This window comes from Osmerus eperlanus, chromosome 4 (assembly GCF_963692335.1).
Source record: "Osmerus eperlanus chromosome 4, fOsmEpe2.1, whole genome shotgun sequence".
Lineage (NCBI taxonomy): Eukaryota > Metazoa > Chordata > Actinopteri > Osmeriformes > Osmeridae > Osmerus > Osmerus eperlanus.
In genome coordinates, this window is record NC_085021.1 from 22,301,461 (window position 1) to 22,318,566 (window position 17,106).

The 17,106-nt window shown below is 48.3% G+C and overlaps 2 protein-coding genes across 3 annotated transcripts; both read right to left on the reverse strand.

Annotated features, from left to right (window-relative positions):
• Positions 1-531: 531 nt before the first annotated feature.
• Positions 532-11,225, reverse strand: sdcbp2 (syndecan binding protein (syntenin) 2). Its single transcript, XM_062460339.1, has 9 exons — positions 11,057-11,225; positions 6,231-6,283; positions 5,965-6,078; positions 4,464-4,564; positions 4,064-4,234; positions 3,773-3,948; positions 2,590-2,761; positions 2,090-2,181; positions 532-1,967 (listed from the first exon to the last, which is right to left on the reverse strand). The coding sequence occupies exons 2-9, from the start codon at positions 6,280-6,282 to the stop codon at positions 1,913-1,915; spliced, it is 933 nt and encodes a 310-aa protein (XP_062316323.1). The 5' UTR covers position 6,283; positions 11,057-11,225; the 3' UTR covers positions 532-1,912.
• Positions 11,226-11,798: 573 nt separating this feature from the next.
• Positions 11,799-16,529, reverse strand: fkbp1ab (FKBP prolyl isomerase 1Ab). Of its 2 annotated transcripts, XM_062460350.1 has the most exons (5): positions 16,403-16,529; positions 16,204-16,251; positions 14,205-14,317; positions 13,598-13,754; positions 11,799-13,145 (listed from the first exon to the last, which is right to left on the reverse strand). In XM_062460350.1, the coding sequence occupies exons 1-4, from the start codon at positions 16,437-16,439 to the stop codon at positions 13,626-13,628; spliced, it is 327 nt and encodes a 108-aa protein (XP_062316334.1). In that variant the 5' UTR covers positions 16,440-16,529; the 3' UTR covers positions 11,799-13,145; positions 13,598-13,625. The 2 variants fall into 2 exon arrangements, with proteins under 2 accessions (XP_062316334.1, XP_062316335.1); XM_062460351.1 differs by lacking the exons at positions 11,799-13,145; positions 13,598-13,754 and adding an exon at positions 13,885-14,138 and having other exon boundaries at positions 14,172-14,317; positions 16,403-16,522.
• Between the last annotated feature and the right edge of the window lie 577 nt (positions 16,530-17,106).

Sequence of the window (17,106 nt, forward strand, 5' to 3'; positions counted from 1 at the left end):
AGGAAAATGTATTTAAAAAGTTTCTAAACATAAGTTTGCATCATTGATGTACTTGATGAGGACTCTACTGTACTCTACTGTACTCTATTGTGCTTTCATCTACTCAGTTTTAGGCTTCTCTGTTCTCCCCCCCTCTCCTCCCCCCTCCCCTCTCCTCCCCTCCCCTCCCCTCCCCCCTCTCCTCTCCTCCCCTCCCCTCTCCTCTCCTCCCCTCCCTTCCCCCCCTCCCCTCCCCTCCCCTCCCCTCTCCCCTCCCCCCCTCTCCCCCCCTCCCCCCTCTCCTCTCCTCCCCTCCCCCCCTCTCCTCTCGAACTGGCAACCTTCAGATTACTATCCCAATTCCCTAACCGCTCAGCCACCTGACTCCTTGTCCCCATTTTCTCATCGGATCTGCACAAATCACGTAGGTTACCCATTTTGGTTTCAAAAAGGTGAGTTTCACCTAAAGGTGAGGAGTTTGCATGCCTGTATTATTCATCTGTGTCTTTGGCCATAAAGAGTTTAACATGGTCCTCTGTTACTACACACAGGTGAACCGCAAAGATCATTTTATTTGTCTTACAATAATTATCTTGGTTACATTCGTATATAAACTTTCAGATTCCTTTAGCATTTACAGGATGACGGTTGTGACGTTTATCAAAGACTACATTTCTAAACCATAAAAAGATGTGTAGGACCCACATGAACAGCTGGAACAGGAACGACAACATTGTCATTTCAAGAAGACAAATCCACTGATTAATATCCAGACTTTTCCTTTCCTTCTCACGAATCAATCAATGATTAGAGGGAAGTTCTCTTGTAATCACATCAAAATCCCCCAGAATGCAACAGGCTGACTGAACCCGTGGTGTGTTAGTCAGTAAACAACTTCCATTTTTACGATTATTTTTGTGCATCAAACAATTCCAACCCAAGAGTGAAGTCAGGTGTTACATCCTAACTGTTCCTCAGTCACCTGGGGCCACGTCCACACTAACAACAAGTTGAAATGACAGGAAAGACTTTAATAAGGAAGTGCACTAAGGGGCATCATGTGACACCTTCGAGGGGGCGGGGCTTAGGGAAGGAGGACGAAGCCAGAACCCCTGAGGGTTCTGTATCGCCATGGAGATAGACTCTACAGCATCTGAGGGTTCTTTATCGCCATGGAGATAGACTCTACAGCATCTGAGGGTTCTGTATCGCCATGGAGATAGACTCTACAGCATCTGAGGGTTCTGTATCGCCATGGAGATAGACTCTACAGCACCTGAGGGTTCTGTATCGCCATGGAGATAGACTCTACAGCATCTGAGGGTTCTGTATCGCCATGGAGATCGACTCTACAGCATCTGAGGGTTCTGTATCGCCATGGAGATCGACTCTACAGCATCTGAACACAGAAAGGTGAAAGGTCGGGCCGTTCTGCAGGAGTGGGAGGAAGAGAGTGACTCGTGTCTTAGAAACCCAGCCGGACTCGACGTCACGTAGGGAACAACAGGAAGTAGAACTACATGGTTATCGTGTATAAAAGAGCATAAACATGTTGTCATAAAAACTCAAACAAAAAAGACAGAGAGTAGAAAATAACTACAGTACAGCGGATAAGAACATGCTGATGTTTCTGAACCACAGAAGAAAAGGCATCTTAGATCATGTTAACGACAAGCAGGCGATGATGAATATGGCGATGATTGTGTGATAGAGGGTTTTAGAGAGAGTTCACCCTGACAGGTGAGAAAACAGCTGAGCTGAGACAGAGATCCAGTCAGACAGAGAGAAGGAGAGGAGAGGAGAGGAGAGAAGGAGAGGAGAGGAGAGAAGGAGAGGAGAGGAGAGAAGGAGAGGAGAGAAGGAGGGGAAGAGAGGAGAAGAGACGAGAGAAGGAGTGAGGCATCCTGATGAAGGGTTGTGGTCCTGGTCTTCATCACACCTCTGGAACAGAGTGGTCCATGGCTGAACGCAGGAGACCACTGGACATCCTACACACACACACACACAAAGGTTGATTTGATGTTCCGTGAAGTAAGGTGTTGTAACTGTACTGTGTGTGTATGTGCCCATTTAGGACGCTTAAGCCCCGCCCACCAGGAAGTGACCTCACCTCTTGATCATGTGTTCATAGATGAACTTGGGCATGATGGTGATGGTCATGGTGGTGGGAGAAGTCGTGAGGATGTCCTTGATCTGGGCGTCCTACACACACACACACACACACACACACCATGCACACACACACACACACCATACACACACACACACACACACACCTAGGCTGTTAGGGATTGTCAAATGGAGCAGAACTAAAGAATTCTGATGTACCTGTACTTGTTAGAAATGGCAAATAAACTTAAAACTGAAATTGAAACTCGTGACTAAATTTGCTAACAGAACTAGAGCTACGTCAACAATTAAATGAAATAATAACTACGACTAAATCAGTTGCATAGCAAGTCAGATAGTAAGACTTGAGATAGACTTGATAGGCCAAAAACAACTTAACATGACTTAAAATGACCTAAAGATTGACTTTAAATGACATAAAGTGACTCAAGATTGAATGAGAGAATGTTGAAGTGGTCTGTGCGGCAGCCTGCGTGTCACCTTGAGCCCGATGACGTTCTGCCCGTTGATCTCACAGATGTAGTGGTCGGTCAGGAGGCCGTTCCGCGCGGCCGAGCCGTCCTTCACCAGCGAGGTGATCTTCCCAGACTTGAACACAAACCCCACGTGTCCGGAGCTGTCCTTGTGCATGGTGACGGTGCGCTGAAACGGCCTGCACACACACACACACGTTATAAACAAGTCACACACACAGTCTCTTAAAAGACAAGAACAGTGAAGCCTTGCAGTGTGACCTGGTGACCAGCAGGGGGAAACAGATCTGAAGTCACCATGCACAGATCAGTCAGACCCAGAGCCTGTTTAAGGAGAGCCCCTGCCCACTCCATATTAAGCCCCATTGTACCGAATTTTGTTGCAGTTCCACCAGAGTTCCACTGGGAGTGATCGCGGTCGAGTGCAGAATGAATGGGAGTCTATGGAGCTAAATGGCTAAATTTGTCTCTTTCACCTGATTTTCATTGAGAAATCTCAGATTTGATTGTAGTTTTTGCATGTTCAACATGGATTATTGGTCAAAATTTGAATGAACGAGTACTTATATCCTTTCAATTTCTTACAGGGTGAGTCGTTGTTGCCCATAACACGCTAGCATTCTGCTAATGAATGCTGATTGGTTAGTGAAGGACTGACTACGACCAGAGATCCCGCTTGATGGCATCCGAAGTGGAATCAGAATGTCAGAGCATTAGCAACATTAGCAACAATATTAGCAAACCAAAAATCTTTCTAGCACAGGGAAAGCCTAACCTGTCAGCTGTGTTGTCGATGCCTCGAGAGAAAAGTGACCAGAGCTTGCCGTAATGCAGTATCTCAGGCCGTACAATGTGTATGACGTCATTGACATTTTAAAAGGCTTTGTAGAACAAAAGGCGACTTTTAAAAAATCTGACACCCAGCAGTGTGTATTTGTTTTGCCTCCCCTTTCCAATTCGACATTCAAATTACTAGACAAAAAATTATATCCTGAGAAAAATGGATTTTGAGGGGTATAGCTCCATAGACCTCCATTCATTCTGAACTCGATCGTTAGCGCCCTCATATATGGAACTAGAGTGGAACTGCAGAACCCGGAAGTTTCCCGAGAGTGGGAGTTCTCCCCATGTTAGACATTCTCTGGTCAGACCTCTGGAAGCAGCAGTGTGAGGTGGGCGGCGGTGCTGACCTGTCCCTGACGATGAGCTCGATGCGGTGCTCGGCTGCGGCCTTCAGGGCCTTGTGGGCCTTGTCCAGACTCCAGCCAGCACAGTTCTGACCGTTGATCTGGAGAACCTGGTCCCCAAAACGCAGCCCTGCCAGAGCTGCAGGAGAGTTCCCCTGGACCAGCTGGATGAACACACCCTGCACACACACACACACTTTACTTTGTGAAAGCTAGGAAGTGATAGCATGGGGGAGTCTGCACGTGTGTGTGCACGTGTGTGTGCACGTGTGTGTGTGTGTGTGAGAGCCTCACGTTGTCGATGGCCCTGAGCCGGAGCCCCACCCTGCCCTCCTGGTCCTTACAGAGCACCACCTCTCTCAGACCAGGACGGATCTCAGCACGCCTCACCCCCAGGTCTGCCCCCGTCACCGGGCGCACCATGCCCCCCAGCATGCCCCCCAGCCCCGGGGACAGGGACACCTGCTGTACAGGGGAGGAGGGAGGGAGAGAGAAGGAGATAGAGAGAGAAGGAGGGAGAGAGGGAGATAGAGAGAGGGAATGGTGTAGAAGGAGAGACAACATGAACATTCAGGTGAAGAGGAAGTGTTTCCTCCCAGCAGAGTGAAGGCTGAGGAGAGCTGCCACCTCAACGATGACTGGACAAGCAGTGACCAACCAACACACTCACACACTCACACAGGTAGTCTCTTACATTGTCGCCCACGGGCACCAGGGCCATGTTCCTCTGGACCTCGTCACTGTTGAGGCTGAGGCCCATGTACTCCCCCAACTCCACCAGGTTAGGGTAGAGGCCTGGGGGGAGAGGAGAGGTTAGAGGCCTGGGGGGAGAGGAGAGGTTAGAGGCCTGGGGGGAGAGGAGAGGTTAGAGGCCTGGGGGGAGAGGAGAGGTTAGAGGCCTGGAGGGAGAGGAGAGGTTAGAGGCCTGGGGGGAGAGGAGAGGTTAGAGGCCTGGAGGGAGAGGAGAGGTTAGAGGCCTGGGGGGAGAGGAGAGGTTAGAGGCCTGGAGGGAGAGGAGAGGTTAGAGGCTAGAGGACAGACTCAGGCAAGGGGGACTAGCAGACAGTGATTCATCTGACCCGTCTACAGGCCTCACACACACACACAACCTCTCTCTCTCACACACACACATACACACAACCTCTCATACACACACACACACAACCTCTCTATCACACACACATACGGAGTGAGGGGATAGTGGAAAGAGAGAGGTGACAGAGAAGAGATAGAGAAGGAAGTGGATGAGAGAGGAGGAAGGAGGAGAGGAGGAGAGAGGAAAGGAGGAGAGAGGAGGAGGAGAGAGGAGGAGAGAGGAAAGAGAGGAGGAGAGGGAGAGGAGGAGGAGACTTGGTCCGGAGCCATGTGGGCTGCAGATTAGTGATGATGTCACACCACTTCCTGTCTGTTCCCTTCAGTCCCAAGGAAAAACAACCTCCCTCCCTCCCTTCCTCTCTCTCTACTCTCCTTTCCTCTCTTTTTATTTCCCCACCCCGCCCCTCAAAGTCCCCTCAGTCTCTCTCTCTCACCCTCCCTCAATCCCTCCCACTCCCTCTCTCTCGCTGTCTTCAGTTCAAGGTCCATACCATGTGGAACATTCCCTCTTTGTCACTCTCTCCTCTCTCTTTCTCCCCCCCCCCATCCCTCCTCCTCTCCTCCCTGTCCCAACACTAGTGCCAGGCCAGCTGTCTCCATAGCGACTATGGCTGACTAGGGAGAACAAAACCACCCCCATGGAGGGGGAAGAGAGGGGGAGAGAGGGGGAGAGACGGAGACAGACAGGTGTAGAAAGAGAGAGGGAGAGGAGAAGGAGTGAATAAGAGCAGAAATGTGTTCGCTAGCCTCGGTGGCCTCTTCAAACTCTTATTATTCTGTTCTTTCATTCCCTCCCTCCCTCATCTATCCTTCCCTTCTTCCCTCTGAAGAACGGTTCTCTGCAAACTCTCCAAATACTTCCCTTTCATCTCAACTCCATCATGAGCCGAGGAGGGGCGGAGAGAGAGAGATTAACTCTCTCGCTTTCTGCTCTCAATAGCTCTCTGCCACATAGCCCCCCCAGGCTTCCAGAATAGACCCCACACAGTGAGAAACAGGCAGAGAGAGAGAAAGAGAGGGAGATAGAGATAAATGGTTGTAGGGTTGTAGCTCTGCATCTCCTGGTCTGTTAAGAGGAGGCCTCAAAGCCTGGGACTCACTTGATCCTGGAGCCTCAAGGCCAGCTGCCGGCTGGGGCTGGTAGGTCCCCTCGGGGTAGGTCCCCTCTGCGATGGCTGGGAAGGTAGAGGTGGTCTGGACAAATTGGGCCTGGGAGGAGGAAGAGCCGAGGAGAGAGGAGGAGAGAGAGAGGAGAGGGGGAAAAGGTCCAATATCAGCTGCTTGTTGCTGTGAGACTGGTTCCACATTACATAATACACATCTAACTTTATATACAAACTATCAACCCAAGATGTGTGTGTTCTTACCTTAATGACTTTGTCCACCTTCAGATCCTCTAGGGATGGATACAGCGACATGCTGGAGGAAGAGAGGACATGCCTTGTAAGAGTGTGTAGTGTGTCAGTGTGTGTGTAGGTGTGTGTGTAGGTGTGTGTGTAGGTGTGTGTGTCGGTGTGTGTGTTAGGGTTAGGTGTGTGAGCGTACCTGCACGCGCAGAGCGTGCACGCCCCCGTTAGGCAACACTGCACCGCGAGACGTGCACGGTTGTGACAGTCTGAAAGGCTGGCCATGCAGTGGAGTCTTAATGAGATTCCTGCTTTTCAATTTAGTCTTTCACCACAAGCCTAATACCCATTTATCCATACCTCTGTAGAGGAGGAGGAGGTGGGGAGAAAGAGAGAGAGGAGGAGGGGAGGATGGAGATGGAGAAGAGGAGGAGGGGGGGTGGAGATGGAGAAGAGGAGAGCATAAAGAAGGGGTTCAGAGAGAGAGAGAGAAAGAGAGAGAGAGAGAGAAGAGAGAGAGAGAGAGAGAGAGAGAGAGAGAGAGAGAGAGAGAGAGAGAGAGAGAGAGAGAGGAGAGAGGAGAGAGAGAGAGAGAGAGAGAGAGAGAGAGAGAGAGAGAGAGAGAGAGAGGAGAGAGAGAGAGAGAGAGATGAGAGAGAGAGAGAGGAGAGAGAGAGAGAGAGAGAGAGACTGGCTCATGATGAGTGGTGTTGTCTAGGGACTGAGTGGGTGAGAAACCTGCCTGGTTAAATTGAACAGACCCTCTCTCTCATCTAATCTGGCTTGAGGTTCAACCATCAAAGAGATTCCACCATTCACAACATTCCCTCAGAGAAGGAGTTCTTCACACACTGTATTGTTATAGCTATAGCCTAGCATTACGCAACAGGCCTTTAATGTATTATCATAGGGCTAGCCTAGTTGAAGCAGATCTTAATTGTATTACCCATTTGCACATCTGATCCTTGATCGTCTGCTGTGTTTGAAGGTTCTTATGGGGGGAAACATGTGTTTTGGCCCAGGTGTTAAGGTTGGCCCAGGTGTTAAGGTTGGCCAGGTGTTAGGTTGGCCCAGGTGTTAAGGTTGGCCCAGGTGTTAAGGTTGGCCCAGGTGTTAAGGTTGGCCCAGGTGTTATGTTGGCCCAGGTGTTAAGGTTGAGACAGAAAGGCCCTAAAAGAGAACTTGCCAGCTTCTGGGAAGTTAAAACAAACTTTCCATGAGTGACCTGTCATGTGACTGTGTGTCGAGGCTGGTGATAGGACAGGGTTGACCTGTGCTGTTGGGAAACAGTGAGCACATGACAAAGCACTTTCCTCTTTACTGGAAGTGGAACGACCACAGATCAACAACTCCTACTTACATCCATTAGGAGGGGGGGGGGGGTGGGGGGGGGGGGGGTGAAGGACAAGAGGAAATGAAAGTAAGTGGGGAGGAGAGGAAGGAAAGATGGAGAAAGAGAGAAACAGAGGGAGAGGGGAGAGGGAGAGAGAGAGAGGAGAGGGAGAGAAACACAGGGAGAGAGAGAGAGAGAGAGAGAGAGAGAGAGAGAGAGGAGAGAGAGAGAGAGAGAGAGAGAGAGAGAGAGAGAGAGAGAGAGAGAGAGAGAGAGGGAGAGGGAGAGGGAGAGGGAGAGGGAGAGGGAGAGGGAGAGGGAGAGGGAGAGGGAGAGGGAGAGAAACACAGGGAGGGAGAGGGAGAGACCCAAGAGAGAGAGAGAGATAAAGGGTTGTGACGTCAGTGAGCCAGCTGACTATGAGTGTGTCTCCATACCTGGAACTGTCACACAGGTGGCCAACACCTGGACACCTGCCATGACACACACACACACCTGTCCTACGGCCTCTCCTTTCAAACACTACCTAACACCTGGACACCTGCCATGACAAACACACACACCTGTCCTACGGCCTGTGCTCTATCACTACCCAACATGGCGACAACACTCAACATTCCGTCTCCTAGCAGGCAACAGCTCCACTAAAACAAGGTTTACATAATCTCCCAGGAGAAATGAATCCTAAACCTCAGCACTGGAGTTACGACAGTGAGGTTTATCTCAGAGCGTAGGTCTGCCCTTCCCTCAGAGAGACACAAACAGACACGAGGTTCATGTTCCGTCTGATGTTTCCTGTTTCTGTTCCCGGTGATTGTCTGTCAACTGATAGCTATAACCTGTGCGTAGCTGTAGACTGAGTGTAAGTATAGACTGTATCTATAGACTGTGTAAGTGTATAGACTGTGTAGACTGTGTAAGTGTATAGACTGTGTAGACTGTGTAAGTGTATAGACTGTGTAGACTGTGTAAGTGTATAGACTGTGTAGACTGTGTAAGTGTATAGACTGTGTAGACTGTGTAAGTGTATAGACTGTGTAGACTGTGTAAGTGTATAGACTGTGTAAGTGTATAGACTGTGTAGACTGTGTAAGTGTATAGACTGTAGAGTCTGACATAGGAAAGAGGAAGTCAGGGGCACACGATCATCCCACTGCCAAGACCACAGATGATGCAAATGCCCACATTTCCTCCCACCCACCCACGCACACACACAAACACACACACACACACGATAACACATCTAACTCCACCCACATCGGCTGTAACCTACACCGTAACAAGCCTACTCCCACCGTGCATCCACAGTGTATTAGGCTCTGCCATGTCAAACATCAACAAGTCTCTCTCCTACGTATAAAACAACCCCTACGGCAAGTTCTCACAGTTGCTCAATCGATCCAGTTCCTCCTCGGTGTGGGAGAGAACCCACTCAGACAGACGCAGCGACCAGTCAGTCAGACGCAGCGACCAGTCAGTCAGACGCAGCGACCAGTCAGTCAGACGCAGCGACCAGTCAGTCAGACGCAGCGACCAGTCAGTCAGACGCAGCGACCAGTCAGTCAGACGCAGCGACCAGTCAGTCAGACGCAGCGACCTGTCAGTCAGACGCAGCGACCAGTCAGTCAGACGCAGCGACCAGTCAGTCAGAGGCAGCGACCAGTCAGTCAGACGCAGCGACCAGTCAGTCAGACGCAGCGACCAGTCAGTCAGACGCAGCGACCAGTCAGTCAGACGGCCTCTCACAGACCCTCTGTTTTCCCCTGGATCGCTCCACACACTGGCCAGTGACTCACTTCTCCCTCGCACAAACATGCCATTATGAAACAGAACAAAACGACTCCTTCTTCCTCAACAGTGTTTATGTTTCTTTTCTCTTTTTTGTTGCCGCTATTCAGAACCCTGGCCTGGGAGGATTCAGAAACCTGGCCTGGGAGGATTCAGAACCCTGGCCTGGGAGGATTCAGAACCCTGGCCTGGGAGGATTCAGAACCCTGGCCTGGGAGGATTCAGAACCCTGGCCTGGGAGGATTCAGAACCCTGGCCTGGGAGGATTCAGAAACCTGGCCTGGGAGGATTCAGAACCCTGGCCTGGGAGGATTCAGAACCCTGGCCTGGGAGGATTCAGAACCCTGGCCTGGGAGGATTCAGAAACCTGGCCTGGGAGGATTCAGAACCCTGGCCTGGGAGGATTCAGAACCCTGGCCTGGGAGGATTCAGAAACCTGGCCTGGGAGGATTCAGAACCCTGGCCTGGGAGGATTCAGAAACCTGGCCTGGGAGGATTCAGAAACCTGGCCTGGGAGGATTCGCTGGGGGAAATGTAAGAGTGTGGCACACACTCGCGTTATCTAGCCTGGGATGAGGAAAAGCATGTCAACACCCCCCCCCCCCCCCCCCCCCTCCCAGACCAGGCCCAGGACAACAGAGGGCCTGTTTTTGGACTACAACCTCACCTATGGAGGCCTTCAGCCGGGTGAACTCCACAGCAGTGTGCCTCCTGCTGGGGTATCAGCTGGATGAGTCTGGCTCTGCGGCTCAGCCCTGAAGCCTGTCCGGTTCAAACTCCACTGGGCCGAACGAATCGGCTGGAGGCATGAATAATGTAGTCCCCTTGGAAACGTATTCAGCTTTGCTGACATGAAAGGAGGGGGCAGGGTGGGAATCACGATGGGGGGCGGGGGGGGGGGGCTGGTCATGAGGTATTTTCTGGAACTTGCTTTCTCATGTTCGGTCTGGTATCTTGAACACCTTTTGTACATACCGGTAAGTAGGTACAGGCCACTGTTACATAACATGTCCCAACCCAAAGACATAACAATATCCGGCTCAACTCTACATCCAGGTGTCTAAACTAAATTATAAATAGAAAATAACCTGACCTGGCTACCTAGTTGACGCCAATTTTGACCGGTCACTGATAAGAGTTCTCAGACATGACAATGCTGCTGTTAGACTGTTTGTAAACACGGATGTAACGTTTGGTAACACGGCAAATCTGTCAGATATAAAATATTCTGCGTCTCAATATAAAGGCGTTGTTGTGGAGTTTAGGACTAAAATCTTTGATGTGTTATCACCACAAACTGCCGACTTCAGTGCATCCTGATCTTATCTAAATCGCCACATGATTTACATGTCATCACCAAGCTAGCTGGCTAATTAGCCATATCGAGACAATTTAGCTCCTTGACTAGCTAGTTTGGAAGGAACACATCAAGTCGTTGGTAGAAATATATTTAAAACAATACGCTTTTTCGTTAACGAATTACAGGCCACAGCAGGTAACACTGCTAGCTAGCAGACGTTAGCATTAGTCTGTTGTAGTGTTTATCCTCGATAGAGCTAGCTAGCTACGTATACGTATACGCTTGTGCTAGCTAATAGGCTATTTAGTCTAGCAAAGAAAAACTGCATTTATCACTTTGCTAGTGACCCTGTTGTTACTTAAAGAAAATATGGATGGATATATATATATAGCTTTTGAGCTAATGTGCCAAATACAAAAACTCACCTGAAGCTTGAGGTTGTCGAGTTCAAAACTTTACAAATATTTCCCTTAAAATTTCCGTCTGACACAATAGCTATTAGCTAGCTACTTCGTACTTCTTTCGCACCGTCAACAAAGAGTCTACAGGGGGATTCTGAAGTCACCACAACCCGTTTCCTGGTAGACGAAACTCAGACCAATTACTGCTGACGTCAGACCGTCACCGCCTACAATTTCTATTTGTTGATATATTGTGTAATCCATAAATATCTCGGTAGTTTATGCTCCTAATCACACGGAAAACCAAGGAAATGTATTAATGCTATATTTATAGAGGCTCAATCAGCATGACTTTTATTGTTAGGGTAACCTCCACTTGAAACATGATTTCCCCAGAAGTGGTCTCTAACAATGTGATGTTGGCATGGCAAACTTCAAAGAAACGCAAGAGGCCTAAGGACGTTATTGAAGTTCAGAAACTGTTCTCACTGTAATTCCTTATCTAAAGAAGGCAAATCTAGAATAGTCAAAGGGACTGTCGTGAAATCAGGTTTACCTGGATTATTGCCAATGGAAATTCCAACGACGGGCAGAAAATGTCTGAAGTATGAGTCAACATTTTCTTTCCGCGTGTCATTTAATGGTAGGCATATTTGACCCCCCACCCCTAACGGTGACCACAAGCATGCTTTTCACAAACCATAACTCACCACATAAAACATGGTTTTTGTTTTTGATCAACAATAAGAAAAACCGGAAGAAGAAGAGAAGACCAGAGGCGTTGCCCCAAACAGGAGAGCACTTTATTGCAACGGCAAGATTTAAATATTCATCATTGGTTTTATCCTGCACACAGCATGTAACTCAGCACACTACAAAACGGGAAGGGGAGGGGCGAAGTGCCAGGCCCAGGACCGCGCGGCTGTCGCAGGCCTCGAGCAGCCAAGGCCAGCAGCAGATGGGCTTCATACAGCTCCTCCCTCCAGTGGTTATCGAACATAACTTTACTTGGTTTGCTCAGGTGAACAGAGCGGCAGGTTTGTTCAGGCAGGTTTGGTGGCGCGAGCTAAGAGGGGAAGGCTTAAGCTCAGGGGTTGGAGAGTTAGACTGCAGATCAAGAGGTCACAGGTTCAAATCTCCACCCCCCTTCCGGTACATCGCTTTGGCTGAAGGCTTCAGCTAAAGAGAATACTTTGTTATTATTATGACATCGACAGAGATCTGCTCTACTGGTAAAGTGTAAAAAAAAAAAAAAGATTCTGCAGTTAGAAAGTTTGGCATTTGAGAAATTCCCATCGTAGGTAGCCTACACAAAATATGTTAGGTATAATAGGTTTGACTTTGAAAAGCAGAATGGAAAAGTAGGCAGACTAAAAGCTATAAAAATGCAAAGCTTTGAGATGGGGGAGATGGAGACATGTCTAGCCAGGACAGAGGCACATGTACAGTTTACAGCTGTTATTAAATACAGTACTTGGCTGTTCCTAGTGGACAGCCCTCTATATCCTATTAAAGATCATTAACAACTAAAATCAAGAACGAAAACACTTCACTGTCTGATTCTATTCTACCAAAGGTTCAGGTACATTTCCGTATCAAACTAAGTTCTGGTTTTAAACAGGCATCCTACTCTTGGTTCTTCCCTCAACACTAAAACCCCATATATTACCAGACTGCTTTTATATTCTGTTCTTTGTCTTAGCTGGAACAGAGGTTCAGAAACAATGTGCTTTTTAAAATATAGTCTTGGGTTTGCTTACCATCGTGTTCTAGCCCTCTAACTGTGTCAATGTAAACTCTTAAAACTGATGAATGTCGTTGCTAGTGAGTCATTGGTGTTTTGTATTACTCATAATAACCTTGCACCACAGGTCTTCACAAAACAAATGCAGAGTAGCATTAAAGCACAATATTTAAAAACAGAAATTCAAGATTAAGAACCAGGAGGTTTGGTTTTAAGAAGAAGAATGTGAAAATAAAGTAGTGAATCACTGAGAATAAAACATCACAGACTTTCATAACATATGGATGAAACAGCGAGAGTAAAGTGGTGTAACTCAAGGCTGGAGCATGCTGCACACTGTCCTCTCTCCAGTCTGCAGCATCAAGTCACCTGAAACACACAAGCGCACACAGCAGCTCCATTCAGACACAGTCACTGTGGGATTACAACAGAATAGAACAGAATAAAACAGAATGGAACAGAATAACTGGAGGCCAATTGACAGATCTGTCAGCAGATAATATCTGACTAAATTGAGACTTTGTATAGGCATTTTATCTGTGATATTCTTATTTGTGTTCACTATACATTTATTAAGTGGCGAATGCAGTCCAAATGTTATTGTTTCACTGTATTTAAGCACTTGAGACGTTATGGTTGAACTGTAGTATTCTTTTTTGGTTAGCGGTGTCTGGTAGCTGAGACCTCCAGATATTGTAAAACTACGCACTTCTGCAACTATAAATACAAATTCATAAAATTAAATGTACAATGTACAATTTTAATAATGAAAATAACATGTAAAAAAATAAGTACATTAAATGTAATCTAAATATACTCACGTCAAATAAACGTCAGTTGGTGGACGGCTCATTCCAGGCTTAGCAGCTCCACGTCGAAGGTGAGCGTGGCGTTGGCCGGGATGATCCCCGGGTGCCCCTTGTTCCCGTACGCAAAGTCAGGAGAGCAGGTCAGCTTGGCCCTCTGCCCCACGCTCATCTGCACACAGGGGACACCGGAGGGGTCATTTTACTCACTGGGTGTTTACATGGCTCCTTCACATGAGAGCGGACTGATCTAAACATTTAGTCATTTAGCAGACGCTCTTATCCAGAGCGACTTACAGTAAGTACAGGGACATTCCCCCCGAGGCAAGTAGGGTGAAATGCCTTTCCCAAGGACACAACGTCATTTTGCACGGCCAGGAATCGAACCGGCGACCTTCAGATTACCAGCCCGATTCCCTAACCGCTCAGCCACCTGACTCCCTAAACACTCTATGGGTTTAGCCAGTCACTCCTGCGCCGGTCCTGTGGTTAAGAACCAGAGTGGAAAGGAACAGGATGCAGGGTTGGTGGGACACAGGCAGGACACACCCCTTACCTCCACGCGACACAGGCAGGACACACCCCTTACCTCCACGCGACACAGGCAGGACACACCCCTTACCTGCACAACACCCTCCTCCCAGCCCCGGATCACTTCCTGTTTACCGATCTTGAAGCGGAAGGGCTTGTCCCTGTCTCGGGACGAGTCGAACTTACGACCGTCAGTCAGGGATCCTGGGAGAGGAGGGAGCAGGAGATGGGGGGGAGGGGAGGGGAGAGAGCAGGAGATGGGGGGGAGGACATGAAGAGAGAGGAAACAGTCAATAAGTCTTCTCTCAAACACATCCTTCCTTCCTGCCGTACTGTGAGGAACACGACTGCATCAGTAAATTGTGGTCTCACTTTGATCAGAGACTGTTCCACCCCAGGCGTGAGGCAGGCTGGGCCAGGGCCTACAGACTACAGACATGTTAGCCAGCTCCATACCAGCTAAGACAGACCAGTCCCTCCTTGTTAACTCCACCTTTAATAACACACACAATGGCGAAGACAACCTTACTGCATATAGCTGCTTGTCTTACAATACATGACATATCATGTATATGTTGTATCTGGTTAGGGAAGCAGCCATTTTCCCTGCTGTGTGCCACTGAGAAGTCAAATTAAGAGATTCCAAGGATGTCCGAAATAGCGCGTGCAGCTGTCTTGAGGGAGTGGAAGGCAGAGCGACGGGCTCGTGTTATCTACCCCCAACATCGCATCCCCTGTCTGAAACCGTTTTAAAAGGCGATTAGACTGGAGTGAAGGAGGAGAGGAAAGGAGGGAGGGCGAGAGGGGGCGGGTGTGTGTAATCTCTGGCGCGCGCTTCTGTCGGGCACACCAGGGGAGCTAGATAATATGGATTGTGATCCCGGTCGGCGGAGGAGGGGCGCGTGGGTGGCCCAATTCAATGACCGGGTTTTGTCGCGGTATGGTGCGTCTCTCTCGTTCTAAATGGCGATGCCAACTCTCACGACTACACATATTACGAACGTCAAACAAACGCAAAATGATTCGGCTACACGTTGTAAAAAATTCACTTTATTGATCCCCGGTGGCGGGTATTTAATTGTACTTCCGTCTTTTTCCAAAGATATATAGTCGATAGCCGAAGTTAGATGGTCATGTTTGGAAATTCTGTTTGTGGAGTAGTGTGTGTGTGTGTGTGAGAGAGAGAGAGAGAGAGAGAGAGAGAGAGAGAGAGAGAGAGAGAGAGAGAGAGAGAGAGAGAGAGAGAGAGAGAGAGAGAGAGAGAGAGAGACGCAGTCTCCGTTCCACGTGCCTTCAGAACACTTCATGTAGGCAGATCCAGGTATTATTTCAAAGTTACATAATCCAACACCGTGGTGGCTGTGTTAGCAAGAAAGCTCGTGATCACATATACATTATTATAACAAGTAGTAACAGATAGGTTAAGGCCTGTCTGGGCGTGTTCTCCTCCCACGCTTCATATCTAGTAGCGGGTCTTGTTTTGATTACAATTAAATCGAAACAAGAAATCTCTTGGAACAGTCGCCCAGACAGCGATAATCCGTTCTATCCAACCTCTTAGAAGTGTAAACAGCCCTGGCCAATCCTACACTCACACTCAGCAAATCAGACGGTCTTTATAAATCCCCACTGTCTTGTCTGGGATATCTGTCTCGACCGCGGAGTGAACCCCAGGGCGGCGCACCGCGCTCGAGACAGAGACCTGTTGGATAAACCCTCTAAAAACTGGGATCAAAGGAGCGCAACCACATTAGTGCACATATCATACACTAACGCATAGTTGGACGATAATTGTAAAACTGTAACATAACTAAAACCGAAAGCGGTATTTACTCCACTTATGTTTACGCTACTTTTACGCACGACATGATTCAACCACGTTCCAACCTATCCAGCCTTCGAATTCCAATGAATGGAAATAAAGTCCTGTAACGGACACCGTTTAACGATGGGGGAATGCATCCGCTGTGCACGTGACTACGGGGCCTGTAGAGTACGGAATCTGGGCCACTAAATGAATGATTAATCTATAGCCGTGTTTAGGACGCGCACACACGCCGTTTTGCTGCCAACGCACTTCAGAAACTTACCAACATAATGCACCACGCATGTCTGCCCCTTCTTAGGGAACGTCCTTCCTGTTGGAAAAGGCGCAGATAAAAACAAGATAAGGCGCACGAGCAGGAAAGTAGACGCAGAGCGTGATTTTTCTGCACAGAAATGTGACATGACGAATCAAGATCCGTTATGAAGCGTAAAATGAAAATGTAAAACATGGAGTGGTTTTACCATCGCCCGGGGTTATGGTCTCGATTTCGACTCCCATTTTTGTCCGTTAATGTCCCTGCACCCTCGCTAGAGATTCTCCCGCAATCCGCTGCTCCAGTCTAGCTGCCAGTCTAGGACTGGAGCGTCTGTCACGTGACGGGTACGTAGCTTTGAGGCTGGGGGGTGGCATGTGTGGGATGGGGTGTGGGCGTGTGTGTGTTGGGTGGACTGTGGGGTACATTTCCGGTATTCCACTTTTTGTGAGCAGTTGATATTCGCATGAATAAAGTATTATATAAATACTTATAAAATGAGAGAACATCTCAAACCAGACAGTCCGTCTCCCTGACGACCTGTATTGTCGTGTTTTTTAATCTGACTACATTTTAATTTACAAAACGTAAATTAGTAAATATCTATCCATAATTAGTACAATATCAATAGTGACTTTGGAAAAGCTTATATTTTATTTGCATCACTCAGCTGACACTTTTCAAAGAGACCAGTCAGCCGTCGGCCAGAGAGACGTCAGCACAGTCGTTTGAATCAGCATTATTAAAAAGGGTCTTTATGAATGAAATGCTGGCTATCTGAGTATCAGCGTGACAATATAAAGTGGATATTTAATTTTCAGAAGAGATGGAGTGAATTGTATCTACGTGTTAATGAATTAACACGTTTACTGATAATCCCCCCCGACCCTAACTCCCCACACACACACTTTA

Coding starts and splice junctions, on each gene's coding strand:
- fkbp1ab (XM_062460350.1), bottom strand. CDS start 16,439: ATGGGAGTCGAAATCGAGACCATAACCCCGGGCGATG. Junction 16,252..16,402: donor GACCATAACCCCGGGCGATG/GTAAAACCACTC, acceptor CTTTTCCAACAG/GAAGGACGTTCCCTAAGAAG. Junction 14,318..16,203: donor ATGCGTGGTGCATTATGTTG/GTAAGTTTCTGA, acceptor CTCCTCTCCCAG/GATCCCTGACTGACGGTCGT.
- sdcbp2 (XM_062460339.1), bottom strand. CDS start 6,282: ATGTCGCTGTATCCATCCCTAGAGGATCTGAAGGTGGACAAAGTCATT. Junction 6,079..6,230: donor GGTGGACAAAGTCATTAAGG/TAAGAACACACA, acceptor GCTCTTCCTCCT/CCCAGGCCCAATTTGTCCAG. Junction 4,235..4,463: donor TGGTGCCCGTGGGCGACAAT/GTAAGAGACTAC, acceptor TCCCCTGTACAG/CAGGTGTCCCTGTCCCCGGG.